Below are 25450 nucleotides of genomic sequence, written 5' to 3'. Positions count from 1 at the left end.
GGTCATTCTCTATGTCACACGTGTACTGTTCGGCCTATTGTCTCTCTCTCTCTCTCTCTCTCTCTCTCTCACTCTCTCTCTCTCTCTCTCTCTCTCTCTCTCTCTCTCTCTCTCTCTCTCTCTCTTTCTCTCACTCACTCTTCCACCCCTCCACACTTTCCCTCTTCCTAGCAACTGGCACCTAATTGGCGAACCTGGTGCACCTCCTGATTGGCCCCAAATACCACAAGTATTTGCGCAAATCTGTCCTAAATAAAATTGTATTGGTACCACGTTACTACCTCTCCTTTTCTACTAAAATATGGATGAAATTTAAATTGGCCGATAGGAAAAGGACAGGTAAGATGACTAAGGTTCCCTAAATTTGACCCACTCTCAGGGAACTATTTGTCAGTGGCTCCTATGATAAAAATGTGTCTGTGGTAATGCGACCATCCCCATTGAAAATTGTCTCCGTACCCCAAGCTGTAAGAAATGATCGAGACACCCCCATCTACCCAAAATGCCCCCAGTTTGGTATCCATCAGATCCCTCCTTCCCCGAGGATAAGTTTAATAATTATTGCAAACCACCCCTCCCGAGTTTTTGTAGTAACCAGGTTGCGAGGATTTATATAGAAAGTTAGAAGGATGTGTGCAAAGTTGAAAATTAGATTGAAAAACGAAAGAACTTGTTGCAGTAAGCATGGTTGAAAATAAGATGTTTTTATGTAATGCAGACTTGTTTAGCCTATGTTCATCCCTCAGAAGGATGCTTATCAGACTATGGTGAATAGCACGTTGCACTTTTTGTAAAATACAAGGCCCTGAAGACCAGCCTAGCCTTTCAAGACTTGTACTAGGGAAATGGGTCTCTGCCAGAAGAACTGACATCTACTATAATAGACATATGACAAATAAACGTAATAATCATCAGAGCGTCAAAGAATTAGCCAACAAAAGGAAGTTGTAAGGAATCCAGCAAACCCATCATCAATTGTTTATACGTTAGCCGCAAGAATCTCCAATGTAGCGAGTGCTTACCCCAGTTGCTTGGTGTTGGGAGAGAAATAGACTTATGTAATTATCTTTTTCTGCAAAATCTCTAAAGACTGTCTTTTCAACACTCATTTAAGGATATCACTGTCGGAGGAGAAAGAGACCGGATGTGGGAGCACGCGGCCTGACTGCGGATTGTGGAACGTCAGCAACGGAGGCCAAGGCGAGACCACGGCAGTAAGGAGTCGCAGGACGGGGCACTGTTTCAAACAAAGCTAAGGAAAGGGCTGACCTGAAGCCCCTGCTCTATGATCAACGTATGCCAAAAAGCCCCCGCTCTCTGAACATGGTCACGGACTCGCCTGACGCAAAACTCTCCGCCTCCCCCTGATCTGTTCCCGACTTGGCCTTGCTCCATCCCCTCTTCCTCCGACCTACCATAAGGACTGTTCACACCCGCACCTTTCCACCCGAACTCCCAAGTTCCTCCAAATCCTACTGAGCTACCCAGAGAAGAGTACTCCCTGCGTCAGAAGGGAGGGAGCTCCGACTAAGTAGACCACGAACTGTGTTAAATCCCAGAACGGTGACCTAGAACTCCACCAAGGGTCGCCCCCGAAGAAAAGATAAACAAAGTCTGTGGTTCTGCCCGCTACCAAGCACCTTGGAGATGATGGAAGCAACAGGAAATGCCCACCACAGAGACTCAAGAAACGAACTGATCTCACAATTACCCCCAACGACTCGATCCACATGAACATTTCTGTTGATAGGTAATCCAGGTGTTCAACAGTGCCGACAGAAGACGACAAAAGGACAACGAGAACTCTGATATTTTTTACTGTATCTCCTTTCTCTCCCAATCACCATTGGACTGACTATGCACCCACCGTATACAAAAAGGACTTACTTATATGATAATTTACCAGTTCTTATTCTATGATCTGTACCCAACGCCCTCGCTACGTAATTCTAGTCTGATATTGCATTACGATGACTTTTTCCTGCAACCAACTTAACAATGAACCCGCCTACTGACTGATGAGATTTTTCAATATGATGTTTATAATGTGATGTTTACGTACAGTTCTTTCACCCAAGTCCCCTCTCCCTTACTTATGATCACTGCATATAGGGGTAGATAGGAAATAGGCCAGCAAGATGTCTTGGAAATGTTAAAGGGAGGACTGTGAAAAATAAATACAAACTTGGTGAACATTATCGGCGCCATCTTGCCCCTTTCCAGGCCCATTCGTGCGCGTAAGCGGCAGCCATTTTGAACACCATGGCCTCCCTGCCCCTCACTAATAGCCAGCGCGTCTCTCTCTCTCTCTTAACCTCGCAAGCATTCCCCCGCACGCTGACAACCCCCGCTCTCTCATGCCTCGGGTCATAAACCCCTCTCCAGCGCAACTTCACCACGGAATCCCATCCTGTTCCCAGCGCGACACCTCCCTTCATTCCTTTCATGGCCTCAAACCCATTTGATGCAAACCCCCTTTTCCTGTGTCCCCGTTCGTCTTCCTCGTTCCCAGGCCGCCACCTGACCCTGCGGATACTGTTTATTACCCCGTACAGTAGGAAGCTTCCCCTCCCCATCAAAAGACCCCCGAACCGATCAAAGCCCCCACCCCATGAGATCCGATCAACCCCATGCATTCCGTGAATCGGCGGAATGCCCTGCTGTGCAACCACCATCACCTGTTGTGACCGGGGTGGGGAATCCAACTGTAAATGTATGTGGGAACGGGTCTGGAGGGGAGATTCCGAGGATGTTCTTTCAAGTATTAAAATATTGCGAGAATGTGTTATGTGCAATAAAGGTCGTAAACTCTAGTATAAGAGGCCCGGCCTCAGAGATGTGGTTAGAGCACCTCGTGACGATACTTGCTGTCTGAATTGATGTGTTCTCCTCCGGAGAGAATAAAATCCTCGTTTCCCGCCTTCCAGTCTCCAGCGCCTGCTTCTTCATTGATTAATATTGGTGGGTCATAGAGGCGATACCGCCGGGCAACATAAAAGGGTCTTTGGTTACCGGTTGTCTTTGGAACCCTTTTTAACACTCTCTGTTCGTCCACCTGCCCTGAGTTTGCAGGCAACACATGTGTGCTCACATTATTGCAGCGAGGCATCCAGGATTAAGGATAACTCTGGAACTGGTTGATGGAAGGGGACTCCCTCTAGGAGATTCTTCGGCTAAGTCCACCAGATAATGGACCTCTTTGCTGATTGGGAGAGGAGAATTCGGTCTTACCAATGCCCTGAGGATTGGTCCCATTTGTCCTCCAGATCCTGCTGTAACGGTCTCATTCTCAATCTGGTGTTGGGGATGAGAATAATGCAAGAGGCCATCGACCCCAGTAGTGATGCCACTTGCTGCACTGATGGTTGATGTGCTTGATGGAGGGTATAGCATTAGTTTTTCCATCGATAACAGTCTCTCCAACGAAGGAAACACGTTTCCTACGCTGGAGTCCAGAGTGGAGCCCAGATAATGGATCGTTTGAGTGGGCAGATGAACTGATTTCTCCATGTTCACATGAGGGCCCAAGCAGTTTATTAGATTTAGGCAGGTGCGATAGTGGTTCCTCACCATGTGGGGAGAAGAGCCCTCAATAGGCAATCATCTAGGTATAGTTACACAAACAGTCCTTGACAATGTAACGCTGCAGCAACCACTGCCATGCATTTTGTGAATACTCGTGGCAATGATTTGAGGCCGAATGGTAAGACTCTGAACTGGTAATGCTTTGCGCCTACCATGAAACGAAGGAACTTGCGATGACGTGGAGCAATTGGAATGTGGAAGTACAAATCTTTGAGCTCTATCGAACACATCCAATCCCCTTTCTGTAGATGTGGATATATTTGATGGAGCGCCAACATACAAAACTTCTCCTTTTGGATGACCTTGTTCAGAGATCGGAGATCCAGAATAGGTCTAAATGTGTGCGCCTGGTCTTTTTTTTGGCACAAGGAAATATCTGGAGTAGACTCCTTTTCCCCGTTGAGCAGGAGGGACCTCTTCTATGGCTAGTTTTCTTAGAAGAATCGACACTTCCTGACGCAGCAATTCCAGATGGTGGGGGCATTATCCTACTGGAGGAATGTCTCTTGGAGGTGCGCAGAAACGTAGCGCATACCCATTGCGCAGTATATTTAGCACCCACTGACCTTTGGTTATGTTGCACCACTCTTTTATATGCTTTAAGATACTTCCACCCACCTGAGTAGGCAACGGTGCTAGAGGAAGCGGAAACTCATTGCTTGCCTGAGGTTTTAGCTCTAGTGGAGGATTACTGCTGATGTTCTCCTCTGTCTCTAGAGGATTGATGGCCTTGATACTGCGACTTGGATTGCTGCCTTTGCGATCATTGAGGGGTCTGAACCCTCCGATGGTAGTTCTTGCGGTTGAAAGGCTTGTAGCTATCCCCGAATTCTTTTTTCTTCTCCAAGCCTACGCCCTTCAGAGTATCCAGCTCGGACTTCATTCTGGCCATCTCCTCGTCGGTGTAGGAACCAAAAAGGGAGTTGCCAGAAAACTGAAGATTTAAAATATGTTGCTGAGCTTCCGGTTTCAAAGCTGTTAGGCGCAGCCAGGAAGACCTCCGTGCGCATATGAATGTGCAGCCATAGAAGCTCCATCCGCTGCTGTGCTGATCACTTGATTGGCTACCAGTGCCCTTTCCTGGAGAATCTCCACAAAATCCTGGCAATCCTCTTTCGGCAGCTTTTCTTTAAAGCTTCCCAAGGAGTCCCGTAAGGATCTGTCGTAATGGCCCAACAAGGCTACAGCGCTAGATACCTTCAAGAGGATGCTGCAGAACTGCATGGCTTTCTCCCCCAAAAATCCTGAGCTCTACTCTCCTTGTCTGGAGGAACTGAGGAAGAAAAAGCAACAGCATGCATTTTCTTTGCTGCTGTGATGATCACCGAGGCTGGTGGAGGATCTGTTTTAGAAATAAAGGATCCGTTTCCGTAGGCTTGTATTTTTTCTGGATCCTCGCCGGAGCTGCTTTAATCGAGGATGGGGAGAGAAAAATGTCCATTACTGGTTGAAGGAGATCAGGGACCAGTGGGAGCAATGGTCTAGCTGCAGACCGTTGAGGGAGAGTCTCAAATATGATTGACATAGAAGTTTGAGGTGCTGACATGGAATATGCTACATACCAGTATGCATCTGTTCTTGGCATGAAGGGCTGCTGACATTCATATCTGTGCATAGATCGCCGCCTAGTGTTGGGTCCGGATGATTGCACATTGTTGTCCTGGAAGAGTCTTCGAAGTATCACGAGATAGGTGGCTCCTCCCCTGGACTACAGTGCGCATGGGCATCCTCTCCATCCCCAGATTGTTTTTCGCCATTGTGGCAGAGATGGAGCGTAATACTGAAAATGATGACCATGCCTGAAAATGCTTCTGAGAGCTGCAGCTGCGACAGGCACCGGGGAGGAGGGCGGGCGATATGAATGTCAGCAGCCCTTCATGCCAAGAACAGATGCATACTGGTAAGTAGCATATTCCGTTCGAGGCATGAGGGCTGCTGAATTCATATCTGTGCATAGAATAAATAGCAGTCTCCTCCTTAGTTGCGGGTGCCCGTGCCAGCTGCAGCAGTCTGAAAGAGAGTCCTGAGAACAGCCTGACCCACAGCAGCTTGCTGTTTGGAGTGTACATCTACGCAGTAGTGTTTGGTGAATGTATGTATAGTGGTCCATGTGGCTGCTCTACATAGGTGTTCTAGAGGAATATTACCCAGGAAGGCCATGGAGGCCCCCAATTTGCGTGTGGAATGCGCTCTAGGGGGAACTGTTAGTGTGCGTTTAGCCTTCTGATAACAGATTTGGATACATTTAACAATCCACCTGGCTATACCTGATTTGGAGATAGGGTTGCCTTTATGTTGTGGAGAGAATGCAACGAATAGCTGTTTAGTTTTTCGAAAGTCTTTCGTCCTGTCGATGCAATAGAGGAGAGCTCTTTTGACATTTAAGGTGTGCAGTGCTCTGTCTGCCACCGAATCTGGGTTAGGAAAGAAAACAGGCAGTTCAATATTTTGGTTGATGTGGAACTGCGAAACCACTTTTGGCATGAATTTAGGGTTGGTGCGAAGCACCACTCTATTTGCATGGATTTGCAGGTAGGGTTCCTGAATTGTGAGGGCTTGCAGCTCATTGACCCGCCGCAGGGATGTAATAGCTATGAGGAAGGCCACCTTCCAGGTGAGGAACTGTATGTCACAGGAATGGAGTGGCTCAAAGGGTGGCCCCATGAGTCTGGTGAGAACGATATTTAAGTTCCAGACTGGTGAAGGGGGGTGTCTGGGAGGGATCACTCCTAAGGCCTTCCAAGAAGGCTTTAATGGCAGGTACCCTAAAAACGGAAAGGTGTTGCCTGTTTTGAAGGTAAGCGGCTATGGCCGCGAGATGGATCCTGATAGAACTGTACGCCAGGTTGCATTGGTACAGATGCAACAAGTAACATATGATGTTTTGCGTAGATGCGTCCAACGGGTTAATGTTATTGTTGGAGCAGTAAATAACAAACCGCTTCCATTTGGCCGCATAGCAGGCCCTGGTAGTTGGTCGCCTCGCCTCTTTGATGATGTCCATACACTCAGGAGGCAAGTTCAGGTATCCAAACTCTATGACCTCAGGAGCCAAACTGCAAGGTTCAGCTATTGTGGATCTGGGTGCTGAATGTCGCCATGGCTCTGCGTGAGGAGGCTGGGAGTGAGGTGCAGTCGCTGGTGAGGCACCACTGAAAGTTCCAGGATCGTGGTGTACCAAGCCTGCCGTGCCCACGTTGGAGCAACCAGGATGAGTGTCATGGAGTGCTGTCGCAGTGTGCGTGCCACCAGAGGTATGAGGGGGGCTGGCGGAAAAGCGTACGCAAATCAGTTCATCCATATCGCATTGCCCTGAGACTGCGGGTGTGGGAACCTGGCGGCGAAGTTTGGGCATTTTGCGTTCTCGCTTGTGGCGAACAGGTCGATGTCCGGATGACCCCACTGCTGGAAGTACGGATGGAGAACCGATGGGTGGATCTCCCACTCGTGCATTTGATGACTGTGCCTGCTGAGCAGGTCCGCCATCTGGTTGTCGGCACCCGGATTGTTCCTCCATGAGGAAGATGTTCCTCTGAATGGCCCACTTCCACATGCTCTGGGCTAGGTGAGACAGCTGCGGGGAGTGCGTGCCTCCCTGCTTCTGAATGTAATACATGGCGGTCATGTTGTCCGTTCGGACTAACACGACCTTGTTGCACAGGTGCAACTTGAATGCCTTCAGTGCCATGAAGATCGCCATGAGTTCCAACACATTGATATGCATCCTCTGCTGTTGCGCAGTCCATAGTCCCTGCACTGTGCAGTGGAGGACATGTGCCCCCCAACCCTGGAGAGATGCGTCCGTCGTCAGTACTATCTGTGGTACAGGCTCTTGGAACGGTCGTCCCCTGCAAAGGTTTCGTGGGTTCCACCAATGCAGAGAGTTGTAAGCACGACCGGTCACCAACACTAGGTCTTTTAGATGGCCATGAGCCTGGTTCCACTGACGGGCCAAGCATTCTTGGAGGGGTCGCATGTGCAGCCTCGCGTGCGGGACTATGAATATGCAGGATGCCATCATGCCGATCAGTTGCATGAAAACCTGTGCTGGGAGTTCTGACGCTGACGCTGGAGACCGGGTTACCAGGCAGGCGGCGAGGAGCTAATCCCACGGAGATAAAAGGAATCGTCTTCAAATTTTAAAAAAGAAGCACTCCATCTCCTTTAAACTTAAGCAAGAAGTGGAAAAGACGCTCATCGGAGGTTCACCCTGAGTTTTTCACATAACGAAGGAAATTTAACGCTCCTATTTCTAACTACAGTGTTATTTTAAGGAACCATCCTGACTGTTAACAGTGGACATGAGAAATATCCACATGGTTGAAAGCAAAAACCTTAAGGCACCTACCTTAAAATACAAAGTCTTTTAAAGGAAGAAAACAGAATCATAAGAGTGGATAAGATTTATCTATCCCCAGGATTTAGACTGACACCGCAAATTGAATACTGCGAATTGAGTAAGAAATCTTCTTGTGTACACTCTAGACACCGTTAGAAGTGTAAAAAAACTTTCTGTAAATGAGATCTCACAATGAATGTATACTAATTGACTGTTCCGTATATTTTTAGATTGAAGAAGTTTGATTGTAGTCCTGAGGAAGGTGTACCATCAATCTTAAACACCGAAACGCGTCGACAACTTGGTTATTTTTAATTTTTGTAAAATTTGTATATGTGCTTGATGTTAATGTACTGTAATTGTTTTTAAATGCAAAATTGTGGATTATATACCATGCTGGCTTCTGACTAAGTTTTTAATAAATCTGATTTTAATGAAAATTATGTTTTTTTGAAATAATTGAGGAACATGTCAGGATACATATCATTGTGACCAGAAATGTTTTCGGTGTCTTATGTGTAAAAGCGTTTTGCGCTTTAATTTAGTAACCACAGAAAGGAACCAATCACCCTTTGTGTAGTTCTGAGGTTGAAACCTCCGGATGAGCGCTTGCATGCTGTTGACCCTGGCTGCGGCCGGCTGCTCCGTGGCCGACTGGGTGTTTATTTACGCCCCCAGGTACTGCTGGACCTGGGCTGGCTGCAGGTGAGACTTTGCGTAGTTGAGAGAGAACCCTAGACTGTGAAGGAGGTGAATGGTCCGCGACATGTCGTGGCCGCACTGTACGGCAGACCTTGCCTGGACGAGCCAGTCGTCCAGGTAGGGATACACGTGAACACCTTCCCTGCGCAAGTGCGCTGCCACAGTCGCTAAGCACTTGGTGAAAACCCTGGGAGCGGTAGTGACCCCGAATGGCAGGACTTTGAACTGGTAATGCTGACTGTTGACTGTGAACCTGAGATACTTTTTGTGGCTTGGGTGAATGGGAATGTGGAAATACGCATCCTTGAGGTCCAGGGTGGCTAGGAAGTCGCCCTGACGGAGTAGCAGCAGGACTTGTTGTAAAGTTAGCATGTGAAAGTGCTCCGAGAGGATGTATTGGTTGAGGGGCCTGAGGTCTAGAATGGGCCTTAGGGACCCGTCCTTTTTTGGAATCAAGAAGTACAGGGAGTACACCCCTGTACCCCTTTCTTCGGCAGGCACCAGTTCTATGGCCCCTTTTTGCAGCATGGAGAGAACTTCTTGCTGCAATAAGTGCGAGTGCTCTGTGGACATAGGACGGCTTCTTGGGGGTATGTTGGGGGGGGGGGGGGGAGTCGGGTGGTGGAGGCCAATTCTAGACAATAGCCGAAACGGATAAGTTGTCTCACCCACCTGTCTGTTGTGATGTTTTCCCAGAGTGGCAGGAACTGCTGGAGTCTCCCCCGACAGGTGTTAGATGGTCGGGGGCAGTGACAAGAAGTCACTGTTTGTTGGGAGTGGAGGACCTGGCGTTGTTATTGCCGCGGCCTCTCCCTTTGGCGCTGTTCTCACGGTAACCACCTCTGGTGTTTTTAGTGTATGCAGATTGCGTGTTGCCTTTGGTATACTGGGAGTGCTGTAGAGCTTGCCCTCTCGTTGCTCCCCTGTTACCGGAGCGACGAAAGGAACCGCTCCGAAACTGCTGTGACTGGAGAGCCCCATGGACTTTGCAGTCTCAGTTTTCTTTTTCATTTTCTCGAGTGTTGTGTCCACATCGGGTCCAAACAGGAAGTCTGGATTAACCGGCTGATTAAGAAGAGTAGTTTGGATCTCGGGTTTAAACCCAGAGATGCGCAGCCATGCGTGGCGTCGCAGCATCACGCTAGTATTGATTGCTCTCGCTGCAGTGTCCGCTGCGTCCAGTGCGCACTTGATGGACGCATTGGAGATCAGTTTACCCTCTTGTATAACCATTTCAGCAGCCTCTCTGTACATATCAGGCATGTGCTGCATCAATTGCTCCAGGGTGTCGTAGTGCGCCCTGTCGTACCTAGCCAACAGGGCCTGTGTATTGGCTATTCTCCAAGTGTTAGCGGCCTGTGCCGCCACCCGCTTCCCCGATGCCTCGAAGATTTTGGACTCTTTGTCTGGAGGGGGAGCGTCTCCCGTTGATTGAGAGTTAGCCCTTTTGCGCGCGTTAGCCGCTACAAGGGAGTCCAAGGGGAGCTGTCCTTTCATGTAGGTGGGGTCCACTGGAGCAGGCCTGTATTTCTTGTCGATCCGTGGATTGATAACCCTGGCTTTTGTTGGCTCCTTGAAAATGGCTGTGGCATGTTTGAGGACCCCCTTAAGCATGGGCAGTGTTTTGGTGGAGCATTCAGATGTGGAGAAGGTGTCGAATAAGAAGTCCTCATCCACTGGCTCGGCATGCATTTCGACGTCATGATTGAGTGCAGCGTGCTCTATCAATGCATTGAACGCTGCGGTGTCCTCAGTCGGAGATTATTTGACATTGTAGGACTGAGAGTCCGGGGTGACCTGGGGGTCATCAGGGTCATCGCCTTGATCCGCTGCCCCTGACCACTGATTGGAGACATCCTGATCAGTTTCAGTATTGTAAGTGAAGCCCATTTGGCTGTAGTCTGCAGTTAAGTCCTCCTCACTTTGTGTAGGAGAATGAACAGCAAGGTGTGAGTAGTTCTGAAGATGTTCAACAAGAACCGGAGAGGTGGTGGAGACCATCTTCTTTTTGAGGGGAATTTTGTAACACTCCAAAGGGTGTTCAGGCGCGATCTTCCGCTTGTGGACGGTAAGCCTGCCCGACTCTGAGTCAATGAACAGCTTTGTTTGGTTGTCGTAAGAAGGTTCATGATAGACAACCTGTGCATGTGAGGACACCTTTGCCACCTTGGAAGCCTCCTGAGACTTTGGACGTGCAGTGGGCGGAAGGCCAAACTTAAGTGGCGTCGATCCAGCCTGCTTGGAAGCGGAAGTGCCGGCTTCGTGCTTCTTCGACGCCTGAGTAGGCCGCTCGCTTGAGCGCGTCGAATCGTCCTCAGTGCGCGGTGCGCCTCCGACTTTCGGCGCCAACGATAATTTCGGGGCGTCCTTGGCCGCGGCTTCGACCCTCTTCGCCAGCCCATGCTTCAGTCCAGAGAGGGGTGGCTGCAGACCTTTCCCAACAGGAAGTCTCTTGCCCTTCTTGCCATGTTTGGTAGTGGACGCGGGCACCGGCGCCGAGGCCTTCGAGGCGACGGTCTTGGAGTCAGGGCCCTGCTTCGGAATCCCAGTGTCGGCGCCGACGGGTATCTTCGGCGTCGAAGGATCGACCACGACCTTCGAGGCGGGCGTCGATGTCGAACCGACCACCGTCTTGAGCAGTTTCGGTTTCGATTTCTCCTTCGACTGTTTCGGTTTCGATTTCACAGAATCGACCGATGGCTCCTTTGAAAGGGTCTTAGCCTGGCTATGACGCGGGGCTGTAGACCGAAAGGACAGATCTTGGCTAAGGCCTTTCGGCGATGCCTCGACCGGAGCCGGAGCGGGCTGAATGTTAATGATAGGCCCCGGAGCAGTGGGCGGACTCGGTTTACCACCGGAGTCGTCATCAACGGCCGCAAGGGCCTGTTCGTCGTCCCCTACCTCGACGACATCCTGGTCGTGGCCGAACTCCTCGTCTGGCTCGTCCATTTCGAAAGTTGAGTCATGTTCTGACGCCGGTTCAGACATTTCTTCGGGAACGTCATCTTCCGCCTCTTCCTCATCTTGGAAGAGTTCCTCGTCCCCGGTATCGAAGATGTTCGCAGGTGCTGGAGCCGACTGTTGGGCCGACTGCCTCGCCGCGCGCCGAAGTTTGATAGTCTTCTTAGATCGGAACTTTGAGCAGGCGAAACATTTCGACTCGTCGTGGTCGGGGGACAAGCAGGTGTTGCACACTGGGTGCACATCTAAGTTCGAATATTTGGAATTACACACAGGACACCGCTTAAACGGGGTCCGTTCCATCGTCGATTTAGTCCGGGCCTGAGTCGTCGAGAGATTCTTTATTCAACGCCGATCGAAGAATTGAAAGGGCCAGGCACCGAACGAAACAATACCGACGCTAAGAAAGGCCTTTAGGCCTTAAGAACAAAACGAGAACAAGTTAATTAACTGGAGTAAGAGATTAGACATTCGAACCCAATGGCGGAAAAAAACAATCTGGGGATGGAGAGGATGCCCATGCGCACTGTAGTCCAGGGGAGGAGCCACCTATCTCGTGATACTTCGAAGACTCTTCCAGGACAACAATGTGCAATCATCCGGACCCAACACTAGGCGGCGATCTATGCACAGATATGAATTCAGCAGCCCTCATGCCTCGAACATCTATATTCAGCTTCTGCGCCCTCTAGCAAGGACATCGTGGAAGGTATTGACATCATCGATAGGTGGCACTCTTGAGGGAGGGCTATCCGTGAGGGTAGAAGAGTAGTCCCTTTTCGGGGAGGCAGTCGAGGAAGACGATCAAGACTGCGTTCTTCTTTTACAATGAGCATGACCTGATCTATGCTCCGGAGATTTGTCTCGCCGATCCCTGGTCCGAGTAGTAGGTGATCTGTCCACCTCCTGCACCAGCCGTGCTAGTGGAGATCTATGCAGTGGGATGGAATAGTCCGTAGGCCGTTGTGCTTGGGCTGAAGGATCTTTCTACCATTGATGGGAGGGGAAGAAGCCAACATGGAGAAAGATGAACAGAAGGCAATTTTTGCCTTCGTGGAGAGGTGGCTATCCTTGGCGGTTTTCGTGTCTGTTGCTCTGGAGACGGAGAAGAAGAGTTTCTCGATGTTGGGAGTACCGGAGTAGAGCTCGTAACTGAACCAGAAGACTCTATGAGTAAATATGTACATTAGACATGTATTACAATTAGTACAAAAGTGCAAGGTGAAAATTGCAAATAAATAAACAATATTAGAAACACGAATTGTGTTCAAATATAATATATGTCTGCCTAATGCAATGACAATCCACCATGAAATGTGCATATTTATATAATTGACATGCATAATGTATCACCATATATATATATATATATATATATATATATATATATATATATATATATATATATATATATATCACACCATATGGCTCAACCGCTAATATATCCAAACAACGATTCCCCCCACGAGAGGATACCATGGAGTCGCAATAACCCAATCGTGATTCACAAAGAAGTTAGTTCGAGTTCATTTATTTTTCAATCCTGGGGTGTCAAAACAAAAGCAACAACCAACGCGTTTCGACAGCCTCCGCTGTCTTGGTCACGGTCAGTTTGGAAAATACATCGCCACGGTTTTATAAAGCAAGAGTACATTTCCGTAAACAAAGTCACTCCCCTGGGATCACATGATCATTACTCAACAGAGTCCTCCCCTGAGGGGATTATGGATCTTGTAGTCCATGTTAGAACACAATGTTATTTTTCGCCGTTTTGAAACACAAAAGCTAGTCATGTGTTTTCATATCGTCAATTGTATTGAGCTGGGGCTAAACAGTTACGGAGTGGGGGTATGTTGTGTGTGTGTTTGTGGAGGTCTTTGGGGGTTTACTGCCCTCCAGTGGGCAAAATAGGATTCCCCAATGTTGTAGTCTCTCTGTCTGAAATTACAAATCAATGTTATTTACACATTTGTCATTTTTTAGTTTATGTGGCATTGTAAATAGGGTTTGGGTAATGTGTGATTATAAATTAAAAGAGTTCAAAAATTGTCTGTAAACGGGATTCTATTAAGGATTTAGGATAACAACTGTGGATCTCCAAGACACATTTCTTCTAGAGATTATTTACAGATGTATGTATAATTCCTCCGACTGGTTGAGACCAAAGGGAGTCATTGCCCTGAAATTTAAGATGAGTCTCGATTCCTTTTGCCACAGCAGTTTCTCATTGTGTCCACCTCTCTCCGATGGGGTCATTGTTTCTATTCCCCAAAAGCGTAATAGTTTACAGTCCCCATTGTGGTGGGCCTCCATATGTTTTGCAACTGCGTTGTTCCTGTCTTTATGTGTTGTTGCACGGGCATGTTACAAGATGCGTTTATTTAACTCACATATGGTGCTTCCGATGTATCTGAGCTTACAGGGACATTCAATCATGTATATTGTGTACTGGCTATTACATGTGATACATTCCCTGATTTGCCATGTTTTTTTGTTTGGCATTGTTATTTCGGTTGTTGGTTTGGCAATCTCAAACGCTTTACAGTTATAACATTTGATGAAGCCCTTTGTTTTCAACCACACTTATTTTTGGGTCGGCTTTTTATAATGACTGTGGATTAGCTTATCTTGTAAGTTTCTTGCCCTTCTGTAAGTGATGATAGGATGAGTGCCCACTTTTTTACCAATGACTGGGTCCAGTTGTAAAATCTTTCAGTTCTTTTTCAAGATCCTTTTTGACTCTTGGCTATAGGTTAGAATCAGTCTGATGGGTTCCTCCTCTTGGTTAGTCTGTTTGGTCTTTTGTTGTAAGCACTCTGTTCTTGGTTTTTGGTTTGCTCTTTCCCAACATTTTCGGACCACCTTTTTGTTGTATTTTCTTGTTTCAAATCGTTTGATGGTATTTTTGCTCTGTCTGTTCGATTCTTTTTCCTCACTGCAAATTCTCCTTAGACGGAGAAATTCTCCATACGGTATACTTGTGATAAGGGATTGTTGGTGGAAACTCGTCGCTTACAGGGTCGCATTTGTGGCTGTGTTTTTTCGGTGGAGAGTTGTTTCTATGTGGTTATCTTTTGTATATACTTCTGTGTCCAGAAAGATGGCTTTTGTTTTACTTATAGCGTATGTAAATTTTAGACACAGTGTTTCAGTATTCAAGATTTCAAAGTATTCAAGAAACTTTGCTTCACTGCCATTCCACACTATGAACAGGTCATCAATAAACCTTTTCCATGTCACAATGTGTTTGGTGTACTCAAGGTTCTTCTCATTCCACGCTGTTGTCTCCTCCCACCATCCCATCGCTATGCAAGCATAACTTGGGCTGAAGGAAAAGCCCATTGCGGCTCCATTCTTTTGTCGGAATATCAACTCACCAAAGAGAAAGATGTTGTTGGCGAGTAGTTTAAGGATCATTTCCAGGAGCATGTTGTTGTGATCCCTGTAATGAATGTTGCGTTCCCGGAGAAAATATTTGCATGCATTTATACCTCAGTTGTTGTCAATGTGGGTATATAATGCCGTCACATCCATAGTGATCATTAGGAATTCAGGTTGCCAAGTCAGTTCTTTCAAAGTGCATAAGAATTCCGTTGTGTCCTTTAAATAGGATTTGAGTTGTTGTACATAGGGATTCAAATAGTGGTGAATGTAGTTGGCTAGGGGCTCAAACAAAGACTCCTTGGCTGACACAATGGGTCTCCCTGGCGGTTTCGTGGGGTTTTTGTGTATCTTGGGCAAGAAATATATTGTTGCCATTTTTGGAAAATCGACTGTCAGGTATTTCTTTTCATCGAAGTCTATTAAGCCTTCAGTTTCCCACTGGCTCAAGTTTTTATCAAATTCTCTTTTGATTTTGTCAAGCGGATTTGTGCTTAGTTTTTTATAGTACTCTGGGTTGTTTAGTTGTCCCATGGCCTCCGCGGTGTACAGATCCCTGTCCCACAGGACCACGTTCCCCCCTTTATCCGCTATTTTGATCTCAAAGCTTTTGTCATTGTTTAAAGATATTAGAGCATCTCTTTCTTTTTTCGATAAATTGTCTTTGCATTTCATTTTTGTGATTTTGTAAAGGCCATGAGTTACTGCTTCCTGGAACATATCGATCTTGTTCCCTGGTGTTAATTGAGGATAGAACTTTGATTTGGCTTTCATATTGCTTGTTCCTGCTCCCAGTTGTGGTATTGCTTTGTTTAAGGGAATGTTGTTCCCTTCTTCTTCATTTATATTCATTAATGCCAAAAATGCGTCCGCCTCCTTAGCTAGGAGAGTAGAAGTAGGTTCTAATTGAGGTTTTGTAATTTTAGGTTTATTTGCTTTTTCCATGAAGAATTTTGCAAGTTTTATTTTTCTGATATATAGATATATATCTATTCTTGTTTGTGCCATGTCCATACGCTGAGTTGGGCAATAGTTAATCCCTTTCTTTGTGAATCACGATTGGGTTATTGCGACTCCATGGTATCCTCTCGTGGGAGGAATCGTTATATATTATTTGGAGCTACATATAGGTTTTTTCACTTATATGTTTACGGGGTCCCGCGCATGGGCGGGAATATTCATGTGCTTTTGACTATTGATGAGGATCCCCGGGAAGAGAACCAGATAATCCATTTGGGGTCTTAGAGGCATATCTAAGTTCGGGATGGATCAGCCGGTGGGTGGTTGGTTCCTAATTGTAGCTTTATCATCTGTAACCAACGATGAGCGCTTCAACTGCAACATTATTTCAGATGGGGATATGCTTGCTGGGGATATGCTTGCAAATTCTTCTATCTTCATCACTGTAGAAAGCTGTACGGACTCCTGCAGCCCAGCAGTCAGGGGTCAGTTTAGCTTCCCCCAAAGCATGATATTAACTTTCAATGGTGAGAAAAAAGTTCTGTTCCACACCCTCGAGATAGGGATTACAGGGTTCCATTCCCATATTCCACTTCAACTCTTTCAACAGTTAGCCTACTCCCACTGTATCTGGGCCTGCATTTGTGGACAAAGATTTTAGGAGTACATTTGTACCTGAAGTCCACAGCACAGACCATATTTCCAAAGTTCCAAAATAAAATAAAACCAGCACGAAACACTATGTAGACGTACTTTCTCACACACATCAATGGAGATACTATATTCTCCCACCACTCCGGCATCGCTCCAAAACCATTCCATCTCATTTCTCCCTATATCTACTCTATTCTCTTGTCTGTTGGCGTGCAACCTGGCTGTTTATTTTACAGCAGAATAAAAGCCCTCACTCTGGTTATCATCCTTAAAATCTGTCTACGCCTCATCTAGCGCGTCATCTTCAGCAAGCTTTACACCTGGCCTCTCCTCTACATTCAATCCCTAAACGAAGCCCTCAACATTATCTTACACACCTTGTGGAACCTTGAAAGATCCACCCCTTATACTTCCGTTGATTATCATCTCAGTGTGCCAAACACTCCCGGTGAAATATCCATATTGTGGTTGACAAATACATCTTACCTTAAACATTACCTAATTCTGCACTTCTTGCAACCCACATCCATCCCAAACTTAAAAACAACCCTCACTATTTATTTTCCCTAAGTGTTCTCAAACTTAGGGAAGTTCTCAAACTACTTGTCATTTTGCTTTTGTGCCACCCTCCCAATATGTTTACAACACAAAGGGTTCACCCAACCATAGTCACTGGGACCTGGGTAGTTACAGTACTGAGAAATAGGGGGTTCCACTATCTCAATCAAAAAAGTCCTAGATTAGCCACCATCTATACCATACTGAAGATCCACAAAAGCATGTCTGACCCCCCTGGACGCCCCATTGTCTCGGGTTGCGGCTCGATGCTCGAGCCACTTGCGAGATACATCGACTATTTTCTGAAACCTCTTGCAGAATCCACACAAACTTACCTACGGGACACCCTACACACCATAAACATGGTTGAGAATTTACCTTTTGATCCACAACACCAAATTCTGCCTACATGTGACGTCGTCTCTTTATATACTTGTATTCCCCAAGAGGAAGCCTTAGCTGTGATAACCAGAGGTCTTCAACAACGACCTGCACCAGTGACAGTTCCAACGGAGTTCATTATTTCTTTACTAAGGATAGCTATGACCAAAAACTTTTTTATATTTAAGAACCAGTTCTTCCTCCAGACCCAAGGTGTAGCGATGGGTGCCCCATTCGCTCCGGATGTGGCTATTCTGTACATGTCAGCATTTGAGGATGATACCATCTTGAATACCATCAATTCATTCAGAGACCAGCTCGGTCTCTGGAAGAGATATATCGATGACATCCTGTTGATTTGGGATGGGGATTCGAATGAATTATCATTGTTCTACTCATGGCTCAACCAGCAATCCCCCATCTCAAATTCACAATCCAGTCTGATAACCACACCGTGAATTTTCTTGACATCACCATCTATGAAAATTCAGGCAGTCTCCTGACTACACTCTATCGCAAACCAGCTGAAAGGAATTCACTGTTACAGTACAACAGCCATCACCACCGAGCCTTACGCTATAATCTGCCTTTTGGGCAGTTCCTACGTATCCGTAGGAACTGTTCCAATAAAGATCACTACTTTGATGAGTCAGAAGATCTCTCCAATCGTCTTCAACAACGTGGCTATCCTAGACGACTTGTTAAAAGAGCAAGGAAACGTGCTTGGTTCTATCCGCGGGAGAACTTATTAACTCCAAGAGACAGAACTGATCAACAACAAGACAGAATTGTCTGTGAGACAACATTTTCAACTAAAAGCAATAGAATAAAGCGCATTGTTAACCAACATTGGGATTTGATCACAGATTATGTGAACCAAAAGAACACACCACTTCATGCTTTTAAGAAGGCGAAAAGTGTAAAGGATTATGTAGTACGATCTCTTTTACCAACTCAGGAAGATCCAACTCTGACCTCCTTATGGAACCTTCCACCGATCGTCGGCCACTTCAGGTGTGGACAATGTAAGGCCTGCAATACTACTATACAAACCAAGAAATTTGAACACAACCAACGAAAAGTCCAGCTCAAATCTCACAGCAACTGTAACACCTCCAACATAATCTACGCGATAATATGTCCATTCAATCCGATCTATATTGGGCAAACTCAGCAGAGAGCTAAAATGAGAATCCTCCAACATATGAGTCGGATAAGATGCGAGGTACATGGCGCACCACTTGTTGACCATTTTAAATCAGCTGCACACCCCCCTGAGAGTCTCAAGTGGGTTGTGCTAGAGAAGGCAATCTTAGGACCCCGAGGGGGCAATGTCATCAGTATTCTCAACACATGAGAGCTGAAGTGGATGCTTTTCTTTGATTCCATTCAGAATGGCCTGAATGAACATGACAGCTCTTTTTCACAATTAGCGACTCTGCCCTAATTCCACTCCAGGGTAATTCACCACTCAGTAGGTCTGCCTTATTAATACCACATGATAGGCATGCCATATAATTATAGGTATACATGTCTCTTAATATGCTGCACGCAGTTATCTCATGACTGTTCGATAATGCTCACGATCTTGTACATGTATTATGAATGGTATGATTAACCTAAGGTATCTGACCAAGTCGTATTTTGGATTTTTGATAAATTGTTCCTTGTTCTGTAGTGGTCTTTACCGTCGTGCGACAGGTACACCACAATGTTCAAAAAGTATAACAGCACAAACCAGTCGCTCCCATGGTTGGATGTTGTGATTGGTTGTGGCAGTCTGATTCATGATGAATTGTTCCTTGCTCTGCAGTGGTTTTTACCGTCATGTGACAGGTACACCGCAATGTTCTGACAATATACAGTACCAACCATTCATTCGAAGGTTCGATATCCCCCCAAAATTCGTTTATATGTCAGGATTAACCCAGAATGTAATATAGCGGCGATTTATCACTCGGTTGAAATTCAATGATCCCTCTGAACTTTCGGATCAATATACAATGTTTGGAACTTCACTGATGTGTATTTTACCTGCCCTCCGCCCTTCAGTAACTTTTTACCTATCGGCAGTCTTTTTACGATGTCTACATGCCCTGGCGCGATCACGTGACTAGGTTGCTATAGTTACCGTCCTGACAGGAAGCTCTGATCGCCATTTTCAGACGCGACCTGTTGAGAAGCACCGATTGACTCTGCCTCATGTGAGTTGCATATTGATACGACCTATATGGTAGTTTAGCGCTCACGCTCTATGTTACAACACGGTGTTTTATTTGTTTCTCTTCAGAGGGTCCTATATTGCCGTGCTTCATTAAAATACAAACGGACCGGGATTGACGCAGTCCAAAGTTCACCTCCGGGTAAGCCCGTTTTTTTCCCCGGAGCCTGATGTCGCAAACTTGCTATTGTTGCTTGAGTTTCCTTGATTTCGAGGTATTAAATCCTGCCTTTCTTCCTCAGACTTCACATCCCGACCCTGTGCCAAGATTTGTTTCCACCGCGATTGCTTATCCTTTAAGTGAGTCAACGTCTCCTTCTTAATTATGGACTTGATTCATATCTGCTACCGATATTTAATCAGTATTGTAATTAACAATATGCCCGTTCTTTTAATCTCAGACTTGTGGGCCTTTCAGCATCGGCATATCATGTAAGTGTTTTTCCAGTCAGTTTACGTATAATGATGCAACTTAATGACAGTCATTATCCTCCAATATTTTCTTAAATTTCCTTTATCGTGGGATTCGAGGTTAAAATCATATGAAGTATTCCACCCTCCCTACTTTCAATTTGAAGACGAGCTTCAATTAAATTGGTATGCTTTGTCCTTAACAGTGTGCTACCTCGTTGCTCATATTGTGACTTTATGCACAAGGTAAAATTAAATTCAATTATTGATATGTATTAAATAGGTTGCCTGCCCCATACCCTGTCCTGATGAAGACCCCGAAGCAAGGGTACAACTAATTCCTGCAGCATTTAGAGGGTCGAAACGTCGACAACTGTCCTTTATTTTTCAGCTTCACCCTATCATTTAAGCATTTATTGTGTCTTGTGAAGTATGATGCCAATCAAGTGATGTTTTGAACCTATGGTCTTCTGTTTGTTAATATCTATATTGACATAAATGTGGTTGCGCCATTTGGTTGTTTTTTATTGTCACCATTCCATATCCACACCATCCTCACTTCATCACTCCCCCCTTCCCCCTGGGGAACTTTACAGCCTTTGAATGTATATTTAAAGATATGATATTTAATATATATCTACATTGTGAATAAATACAGTGCAGTTTGATTGATTGTTTTTCTATTTCTATTAATTTGTGTGAATTGATCGACAATTGCTGGGACCCCCTATTTCTCAGTACCCTCCCAATCTAGCAAACATTATATAAAACAGCTGTAAAACCGCAAAATCCTGCTGAGGTCCAGAAACAACACTATGATTTACTCATTTTCTTTCAAGCACAAAGCAATCCTATTCAACTCTAGTTAATGGATAAAAAAGTGTAATAGAAGACATCCCTCGACCATAGTAGAGCACACACATAATCTGGACTCGGATGTAGAAGGCTTCATGCAATTGTGGTATCCGTCATGGAATATCACACTCACCCACTTCTTTTGAATACTGATTTTCAGTGCTAATCTTCCATGAAAACCGTATACCCTTAACCACCATAAATTCACACAAGAAACCTACCAAATACACACAAAAAACAAATATTACATATGAAAGAAATTCACCTTTGCAAGAAAGACTCCAGCATCCATTACTGCTTTGATATGCCGCAACCAACCACAGTTCTCCAGGCCTGTTAGAAAGTCACTCATTGTGGGGGACTTCTGCTCGCACACTAAAGGAATATTGCAAAAGAACAAAAGCATTAAACCAGAACAGCAAAACCAATGCAATCAATTATCTTGCTTTTTACTGCTTCTCGGAATAGTCTGTTTTTGGCACGTCTTCTTTATAAACTTGTTTTCCAGACAACTAATTCAGCAGGAGCCACCATAACTGCACAAAATCACATCACACAGATACATATTTCAACAAGCTCTCCCCTCAACCACAATTTGATGACATTATTTTCAGAGTACAGTGAAGGATACAATTATAAGTATACCGTAAGTACAGCATTAATGTCTCATGAACACTGTATTTTGTGGAAAAATATTAATTTGTCGCTTTGTGGAAAATTAATACGGTTTGGTAAACATTATCTGCGCCATCTTGCCTTCTCTCCCGATGCCACACTTTTTGTTGTGCACACCCGCCATTTTAGGTACCTTGGGCAGAACCACCCTCTGCACGCCACTGACCCCCAGCACGGCTCTTCGCCCTCACAAGCACCCCCCCACGCACTGGTCACCCCCGCTCTCTCATGCATGGGCCATAAACCCTCCCCATCTGCGCGGCTCTGCCTCGGAATCCTATCCTGTTCCCAGCGCGACACCTCCCTTCATCCCTTTCATGGTCCCAGGTCCTTTGATACAAACCCCCTTTTCCTGTGTGCCCGTTTGTCTTCCTCGTTCCCAGGCCGCCACCTGGCCCTGCGGATACTGTTTATTGCCCCCCCCGTACAGTAGGAAGCTTCCCCCATTAAAGGACCCTCGAATTGATCAAAGCCCCCACCCTATGAGATCCGATCAACCCCACACATTCCGTGAATCGGCGGAATGTCCAGCTGCGCGATAATCATCACCTGTTGTGACCGGGGTGTGGACTTCAACTGTAAATATGTGTGGGAACGGGCCTGAAGGGGAGATTCCGAGGATGTCCTCTCATACTTCAAAGCATTGCAAGAATGTGTTACATGCAATAAAGATCATAAACTTGTGTATAAGAGGCCCGGCCTCAGAGATGCGGTTAGAGCATCTCGTGACGATACTTGCTGTCCGAACTGATGTGTTTCTCCTCCGGAGAACTTCTGTTTCCTGCCTTCCAGTCTCCAGCGCCTGCCTCTTTGTTTGGTAAACTTGAGTGGGTATAGAGGCGGCTAACGCCGGGCAACTTCGGAAAAGGTCTTCTGCCTGTACCTTTTTCAACAATTGGCGTCCCAAACGTGGGGCCCATCAGCGACACGTGGATCCAGTGGGAGAGGTCCTGACGACAGAGTGAACGACTGCAATGATCGGGAGAGCTCCTGCCCAATAGACCCTCGTCTGGCAGCCGATCATCCGAACTTCACTGGTTCCGAACAGACCTCTCTCTCGAGTGATCTACGGTCCTGACTGGGAACCATCAGGAGTGCCGCGAGGAATACGAAGAAAAGAGGACGATCGGGCGCTGGATTTGGAAGACAAGAAACTGACCATGCGGTCCGGGTAAGGTCGTGTAAACACGACAAATTGCGAAATGATTGTTTGATTGTTTGGAAAATACTAGTATTACTCTTTGTTGATTTGTTTGGAGATTCGCTGTCTGCAAACGGAGAAACAACCGGCTCTCTCTTTGCAAGCAGTGAAGGATAGGTAACGCAGCCGTTGTGCCTATCTTTCTCCCCCACTGATTGATTGTTTGAACCCGAACTACGGTTCGTGGATTGTTTTCGGGAGATTTCCCTCTCCCACACTGATTAATTGATTGAACCCAAACTACTGTTCGCGGATTGTTTTCTGGAGATTCTCTGTCTGCAAACAGGAAAGAACAGATTCCCTCTTTGCAGATAGTGAAAGGGTAGGTGACGCAGACCTTTGCGGGCCTACTTATTCTCCCCACTGATTGTTTGATTGACCGAACATTGACTGTTTGATATTGGTTCATGAGGTATTCACTGCCTGCAAACAACGTAGAATAGAAATATTCTGTCTAGTCTTTGCACGCAGTGATAAGATAGGTAGTGCTGACTTTTGTCCCCATTGTGATCCGTCATGTCTATCTTCTCCTCACTGATTGGTAGCTGGTTCAACCCGGACCGTTTATTAGAGGTGGACCATCTAGCTCCGCTGGAAGGCACCCCTAATAAAGACATGTTCACAAAGTATGGATTAGTTACCATAGCTTATAGTAAGCTATGGCACAAGTATACCAAAGAAAATCAAGAGAAACAGTGGCCACTGATAGGATCCTTCGACCTTGATAAAATAGAAACGTTAGAAATAGCCCTTTGTAGTAGTAAGACAACGCCTATTATGCTCGACAGTCTCGGTATGTGGCGCAAAGAAGCAATGCAACGAAAAGAAAGAGACGAAGTCAGAGTAGGTAAAGAAACGCGACAGACAACCTTCCAAGCATCTGATAGGCCAAAGGAAGGGATAGCGGCGACACGGTTCCAAGGAGTAAACACAGGAAGGGAACGGTGTAAAGGGATGTACCGACAGGACAACCCCAAGACACGACGCCCCGAACGTAATCCCCCGACATTACGCGCAGGACGAACAGACTTAGGACAAAATCAATGTGCTTTTTGTAAATATTCCGGGCACTGGAAAGCCCAATGCCCGACTTTACTGAACACGGGTAAGAGCAGAGGGCCGACAGAAATAGCAGGCCGGCAGAAAGGGAAAAGGCGTGAGACAAAGATGAATCAGACTGACACGGACAGGCCAGATAGAACCACCACGTTTGATTACGCCCGATGGCACAGATTTCGCCAGACAGATTTCAGCGACATGTTTGAGTTCTCATAGATCGAACAGCGCTAAGACGGGAAACCCAGTCAAGCTCTAAGTTACCCGGTAACGAACCCCGTACTACCGCTACTGTTCCCGAACACAAAAGCCACCCTTTCGGATAACATACAGGAACCACACACAGAATAGTTTCGGACAGATTAGTATACATTCCATTAAAGAACTCAAACTTCGAGTGCAATGGGACTGATTACTCTCTGTTGCCCCCCCCACTCTGTGAACAAAAGCACTTACAGGCCTGCATAGACAAACCCCCCGTTCAGGAAAACTGTTCTTGTGGAGACCCCCCCCCCACCCCCCCTCCCCCATTACCCAGGCATAAATACCTACCCCCACTGTAGTGAGGTTCTCGTAGTTAAAGGATTCAAGGAAGCCAAGTCTCTGTCATATAATTTAAGATTTAATTCCAGTAAAGTAACACCGTACTAATAGGAGCAATACAATACATATTACACCCACTCCGGAAGTTCCCAAAATGCAGCAGGTCACCGGTCACGCCCATCCGGAAGGTGAAACACACAGCACGTGTGGGGCGGGGTCCTGCTGACAGCCGTCGAGCGAAGAGGTCGCCGGTGGGATGTCCAGGAGGCACCGCGGGCCCGGCATGAAATGGCCTTCCCCATCCTCTTCTTCCTGGGGCGGCGTCCCCGGGCCACGAGTGGGGAGGGGGCGAATGCAGATGACCCCCTCCCTCGTATCACCTGGTCCGGCCATCACAAATACCTCCGCTGAAAAATTGGTGTAGGGTGGGCTGGGACAGGGAGGCGGCGCGAACGAGCCTCCCTCGCCTCCCCAGGTGGAGGTTTACCAGCCCCGGCCCGGCGCCGACATCCTCCAGCCGGGCGGCGGACATACTTGCGCAGCACAGGACATAAAATGGTCAGCAACCCTACTTGCGCAGCACGAGGCATATGATGGCCATCATGTATACCTGCGCAAAGGGACGGCGTGGGGTGCACTGGGAGAGGGAGGCGGCGCGAACGAGCCTCCCTCGCCTCCCCAGGTGGAGGCGCCACAGCTACACCCTAGCGCCCCGAGCCGAATGTCCTGCTCCAACGGCACGGTGTTCCATTTTTCGCCCCAAGAAGTCTCATCCACTCTTGCAGACACGACGAAGGGCGACTGCTGCGGAGTCTCAAAATGGCGTCTGGGCCCCCTGGAAGTCGTGTCTAGGCCGCTAGAATAACTTTGACCAATTAACGTAACTTGGACGCTTGCCCACCTGGGCACGAGCCCCCACCTCCGACAACATCCCCACAGCTTTGAAGATTCTACAAGAGTCCCAGGA

The 25450-nt window shown here is 46.6% G+C and overlaps 1 protein-coding gene across 2 annotated transcripts in view; it reads right to left on the bottom strand.

Annotated features, from left to right (window-relative positions):
* Window positions 1-25450, bottom strand: part of MTMR8 (myotubularin related protein 8) — a 682512-nt gene that overhangs the window by 202754 nt on the left and 454308 nt on the right. For both annotated transcript variants that reach the window (XM_086918376.1, XM_086918377.1), the window contains one exon: window positions 21274-21383. In XM_086918376.1, coding sequence (XP_086774502.1) covers window positions 21274-21383 — 110 coding nt within the window. The remainder of the gene's footprint in view (window positions 1-21273; window positions 21384-25450) is intronic.

This window comes from Lissotriton vulgaris, chromosome 4_1, assembly GCF_964263255.1.
Source record: "Lissotriton vulgaris chromosome 4_1, aLisVul1.2, whole genome shotgun sequence".
NCBI lineage: Eukaryota > Metazoa > Chordata > Amphibia > Caudata > Salamandridae > Lissotriton > Lissotriton vulgaris.
The sequence above is the reverse complement of the archived record's forward strand: the minus strand, read 5'-3'. Positions and strand labels throughout refer to the sequence as shown.